Source organism: Octopus bimaculoides, chromosome 27, assembly GCF_001194135.2.
Source record: "Octopus bimaculoides isolate UCB-OBI-ISO-001 chromosome 27, ASM119413v2, whole genome shotgun sequence".
NCBI lineage: Eukaryota > Metazoa > Mollusca > Cephalopoda > Octopoda > Octopodidae > Octopus > Octopus bimaculoides.
In genome coordinates this window covers 22115804-22122022 of record NC_069007.1, presented here as the reverse complement: position 1 = coordinate 22122022, position 6219 = coordinate 22115804, and the positions used below count along the sequence as shown (strand labels likewise).

General features: G+C 37.4%; 1 protein-coding gene across 1 annotated transcript in view; it reads right to left on the bottom strand.

Moving 5' to 3' along the window:
* LOC106870517 (H/ACA ribonucleoprotein complex subunit 4) overlaps window positions 1-4232 on the bottom strand; it is a 14032-nt gene extending 9800 nt beyond the window's left edge. Inside the window, exons 1-4 of the mRNA XM_014916632.2 lie at window positions 4133-4232; window positions 1792-1829; window positions 1056-1142; window positions 195-286 (exon numbers count right to left, since the gene is read on the bottom strand). Coding sequence (XP_014772118.2) covers window positions 195-286; window positions 1056-1142; window positions 1792-1829; window positions 4133-4226 — 311 coding nt within the window. The 5' untranslated portion in view covers window positions 4227-4232. The remainder of the gene's footprint in view (window positions 1-194; window positions 287-1055; window positions 1143-1791; window positions 1830-4132) is intronic.
* Window positions 4233-6219: the final 1987 nt, after the last annotated feature.

Genomic DNA, 6219 nt, shown 5'->3' with positions numbered 1-6219 from the left:
CCAAAATTTGAAATTAATAAAACAATAAACATAAACAAAACCAGCCAGATCTCCTGATCTGGCCTTTCACATTCACCCTACAATCACATCATAGAAATTTTGTAGTTACAGGATAATGTATGTTTAATTCAAGTTTATTTTTTTTATGGCACTTTAGGGGAGGAGTTAAAACAAGGCTGTAATGTGTCACTTACTTAACATATTCAGCTATAGGCCGTTGGAGAGGTGAGCAACCACTTGGAATTGGAGTGAAGTGATTTGTACGAGAATTTAACCGGTCAAAATTCTGCAAGAACAAGAGTGACAAAATAAGAATTACAGAGTTATGACACAAAATAAACAAAAACAAAAATTCAATAATGAAATTTCATTAGAAACACCAGGTCTCAATTCTTGATCACAGTTAAATTAGTGTCCTTAACCCTTTGGCTCAGTGGTTAGAGCATCAGGCTTACAATCATGAGGTAGTGAGTTCAATTCCCAGATGAGGCTGTGTTGTGCTGTTGAACAAGACACTTTATTTCACATTACTCCAGTCCAATCAGCCATAGAAATGGGTTCTGACATAACTGGTGCCAAGTTGTAATTGGCTTTTGATTTTCTCTTGGATAACATCGATGGTGCGGAGGAGGGGCTGGTATGCAGACTGGTCCTTCATGAATAACCTTGCCTGCATTTGTGCCTCCGAGGGGATCTTTCTAAATGCAATCTCATGGTCATTCATGACCGAAGGGGGTCCTCCTTTGATCCTTTGGAATCTCTATATATTACTGCCCCCTCTTTTAATATCTTTTACCTGTTATTTGTTTCAGTCTTTGGGTGGCAACCATCCTGGGGCACCATTCTAAAGGGTTTAGCGACACAAATCAACCCTGGTACTTATTTTATCAGTCTCCTTTTGCAAACCGTTAAATCACGAGGGTGTAAACAAACCAAAATAGGTTACAAAGTGGCAGTGGGGGACAAACACAAACTTACATACACACACACACATACAAGGGGGTGCTGAAAAGACGTTGAAGAGAGAGAGAGGGAAAGAGAAGTTTACAACTTACCTTCAATAATAAGGGCCAATCTGAGGAGTCTAATTTCTCAACAGATTCTGATGGTTTTAATTCAAAAGAAGAAGATTGCTGGATTTCCTGAAGGATACAATAAAATTAAGGCATTAACAAAAAAAGAAAAGAAAGAAAAAAAAGCACACATACAGAGAAAGTAAAACAAGAAAGAAAATGTGCAGTGGGGGAGAAACAGGAAAATGGGAAAATGCAAGCTTCCCTCTTTAAACAAATACAAGCTTGGCAAACTGTTTATATCACCATTTTTTTTTTGCATGATCTGGGTTGGTGGATGTGTTCCAGTAGACCATCACTGTTTTTAATGTCCACTTTCCAATGCTTGCATGGATCAGATGGAGTCTACTGATGCAGATTTTTCTACTGCCAGATGCCCTTCCTATTGTCAGCCCTCACCTGTTGCCAAACAAGGTAATATTTCCCCATGACCAGATGTGTTCTTATGGAATATTGGAAGTGAATGACACTGTATGACTGTGACAATCATTCTACAAACACACACAAATATATATGTATCATCATCCAGATCTGGCCGGCAACATCAACCCCAGTGTTCAACTGGTACTTATTTTATTGATCCCAAAAGGATGAAAGGTAAAGTTGGCCTTGGCGGAATTTGTACACTTAGAACGTGAAGACTGACAAAATGATGCTAACGATTCTGCTAGCTCACCACCTTAGCAACAATAATTAAAAAAAAAAAAATTATATTTACAGCAATATTCATTTTGGCTTTCTTTAGTTTTTCGTCACCTGCAAGAAGAAAAATAATTTTGAAGTGTTCATGATGTTATAGTGAAGATGGTCAAAGACATTGCAATAAAAAAAAAAACAAAAAGGGGAGAAATCTTTACAAACATAAACGAAATGGAAATATACAAAAATAAACATAATTGTCGTCTTACTCTTAGCTTTGTTTCATTTCGAAAATTAAACGTATTTTATGATTTATTACTGTTTATAGTTTGAATTACATATAGGGACACCAAGATCTTTGTGCTGTATGGGTCTTAATCCGGCCCTGCTTTTAATCATAGGTTTGCTAGATGAAAGCTGACCAGGGGTTAAACACAACATGGATAATGTAAGACCCCAATTCCAGTAATATACTTTCGTCAAACAGACGACGAAAAGACAGAAACGAGGTCAAAGACACTGTTATCCTTTGTTGCATCAACAAGTCCATATGTTTAGCACAGATTGGCAGAATGACATCAATAATTTAGTTCTAACCACGGGCAAACATCGCAATAACGAATTCACTGCATTTCCTCAATGTTATTTTACCTTTAAACAACATCTTATGTAAGCAGACCTATGACAAAAACTCTTCCATTCGTGACTATCCTGACTTTTGAGAGGTACGAATGACTACATTACCCAATGTCCTTTTCTTAAGGACATATTAACCTCATAGTGACTCCCTTAAAACTTAGGTCCAGGATCAACCCTGATCGAGCAAACTTATAATTCCAACTGTCACATCCCTATCCTTTAAAGGTTTGTATGACTAACATAATCCAATGCCTTTCCCATATTTAAGAGGGTAAGGTGATTTACAGGTACTTTGGCTGCTATATCTAGCAGGGTGTGCGACTACGTAGAGGCATTTGTTGGCTCATTACAACAATTCTTGTTGGAATCTTAGGTAACCAGAACCAGTAAAGTATCGCTGTGACCCTGACTAGGTACCATCCATGTAGGACATATAGATATATCATGAATTTATTTATCGAAGTTTAGCCGCCTTTTTTTTTTTAAACTACACGGAGTTTTGGGTCTGTAATTTTCGAATCTATAAAAATCGATAAAAAGTGGTTATTACTGAGAAAAACTTAACTGTTTTTCTTTGCGATCACGTAGTCTTCCTTTCTGCAGGTGTGTGGAGATACGAATGCCGATGCCCAACGTTAAAAGAGGTGTGGATAACCAAGTCGACCCCACCCGCTTCAGGTTAATATTACACAAAATCAACAACTATTACAAAACTAACAGAACGTTGTTTTCGTTGATAGGTGTATTAGAGTAGCGGTCCCCAATCTCTTTGGCACCACGGACAGATTACATGCAAGACACTTTTTCCACGGACAGTGGGGGATCACATTGCATAAAACAATAAATGCAAAAATACCCCTACACACTGCGATAATCAAATAAGATGTTATTTTATTAATGCGTTCGGTGGCTGGGACCCCTGTAGTGACAACTCACTGTTACACTCTAGATACTCTGGCTGATACAGAATGTAATTAGCGCTGTGGAGTGAGGATAAATACAATATAATAGGTCATGCAAAAAGAGGGAAAAGTAAAGGAAACCTTTAAAAAAAAGCACTACTTGTTAATTACATCATGAAATTTCAAGTTACTTAATTAAACACATACTTCATAGAAATTTTGACCGAAATTTTATATGTATTTCACCTCCTGCCTGTCCCAGGTGGTGCGAAAATCTTCAAACATCTACATAGCTTTAAATCTTTTCATTTTTGCTAATCCTTATTAAATGATTTTGTATATCATCTAAGATACCTTCTTTTTCAAAACATTGACAATTATTTATATAATCATTCAAACAATAATAAATTTTTTTTTTAGTAATTTTAAAACCAAAACGAGACAAAAAAAAATCCACGCCGAAAAGTAAGTGATCAAGGCGTGTATATAATGTGTACCCGTGTGTATATGTATATACTTAAATGTAACACAAACAAGCCTAAATATATCTAATATCACAAAAATTATAAATTAGTAAATGCCTTTAGCACTACAGTTCACTAATTATTAAAATAATAACGCCTGTCTGCGTATGGGAAATAAGAAATGTGAGCACGTGGAGATAAATTGTGTATACAAATGTACATTTCATGTGTGTGCGTGTGTACTACCATATATATATAAATTAGCGCACTGCTCTGTAGAAATAAACAATCGGAATGTAATGAACATATCAGAAACAGACATTCGATCATAGTTGCCTTAATTTAACAAAGAACCAGTATTTATATTAAGAAGGAAAACATTTAAATGGAAGCGATGCCGGCAGAATTCACTTACTCTTCGTGGGTGAAGACATGACGCCTTGTGTAGTCCACGTGGTATTTAATAGCTTGGCTTCACGACCTAACCGCCTTGTAACGGCGCTGTTCATTGGCCAATTGGTCTATAAACAACGTTATTACCGTTAGCTTGAACCCTTTGCCTGTTAAACGTTGTCATTTCTGTCCGGTGGTTAAATACTGGACATATTTCCCTGATATTGGTGCATCGGATATGATACTCATCTTTTTATCATGGTTTGTTTCAGGCGTTGAATTGCGGCTATGCTGGGGCACCGCCGTGAAGGGTTTTACTCGTACGAATCGACCCCAGTATTTATTATTTTTTTTTAAACGTGGTACTTATTTAGTCGATCTCTCTTTTGCCGAAATGCTGCGCAAGAGTTGGCTTGTTCCCGTAGCTTCAACAGAACCTTGTGGTGTGTGACCAATTGAAACATTTGGTATTGCAGTCATGTTTTTTTACCCCCCCCCTCCACTCACTTTCTTTTGCAAAAGCTTACATTATGGAAGAATAAAAAAAAGATAATAGATTTTTTTTATAATTTGCGCTGAGGGCAATCTCACCTGTGGCCTGCCCACTCTACATCATTGATATAAGGTCTACCTATAAAAACTACTCAAATATGTTTATTGGCTATGAAATCCTCAGTGTTACCTTCTTGTTTTGTCTCAGACAATATTTCTCAACCATTTTTACCCATGGACCCCTTTCATTACTATCTGATGGACTTACATGGACATTTCATGTCTAAGAACTAGTTTTCCATACGCTTCTTTCAAAATTCGTTTTATGTCTATCTTTTTTTTTTGTTTCAGTTATTAGACTACGGCCATGCTGGAGCACTCGAATGAAACAACTTCAGTACTCTCTTGCTGTCCCCTATCACCTCCTTCTCCTCCCTGATCCACTCTTATTCCCTTTCTTTCACTTCCCCTTTCCCAAACTGATCACCATTACATCCAACTCAATCTCCATCTCTAATCCCCTCTTTTAAATTCTAGCACACTTACCGACTCACTGTTTCTGGTGGTCCTCAATCCTTTTTCTCTCTCTCTCTCTCATATTCCCCTTGAACCTTGACATCACATCTCTCTCTCTCTTTAGATGAAAAAGTCATATAGTCACCTCTTCAGCAAGAATCTTGTTCATCATCATTTAACGTCCTTTGTCCATGCTAGCATGGGTTGGACAGTTTGACCAGAGCTGGTAAGCCGCACCAGGTTCCAGTCTGATTTGGTATGGCTTTTATGGATGGACGCCCTTCCTAACCCCAGCCACTTTCAAGAGTGTGCTGGGTGCTTTTTATGCGGCACCACACTGGCACTTTTACATGGCACCATATTGGTGCTTTCATGTAGCACTGCATTGGTGTTTATACATTCCTGTCTCTCTAGCATACTTTCATACCCCTCAACACTATACTCCACACAGTTGAGGGGCCTTGCCAGTGTTTGGTGACCTCACTAGTGCTGGGACCATGAAAAAAGCACTCAGTACACTCCATGAAGTGGCTGGCATTAGGAAGGACATCCTGCCAAAGCAGAAACTGGAGCTTGGCATAGTCCTCTGGCTTTTTGATTTCTGTTCAACCATCCAATCCATGCCAATATGAGGAAAGGAACATTAAATGATGATGATGATATAGACAACAAATTTCTTTTAGTTTCTGTCTAGAAAATTACCTTACGAGACATCAGTCAGCCCAGGGCTATAGTAGAAGACAGTTGCCCAAGGTGTCATGCAATGGGGTTGAACCTGAGACCACATGGTTGAGAAGCAAACCTCTTTACCAAACAGCCATGCCAAAGTAGGCACAGACATGGCTGTTTGATTTTTCAGATTAAATGAATAACACAAAAGGCTCGTTAAGATTACAATGGTACTATGTCATTTATTCAAATATACCTTACATTAAATGCTTAATGGAAATCATGTATATGTGTGTATGTATAGATATATATATATACACACACACACATGTATGAGTATGTATGTATATATATATATATATATATATATTTACACATACATATAAATACATACACACGCATACATATACCATAGCATATATTAATATATAT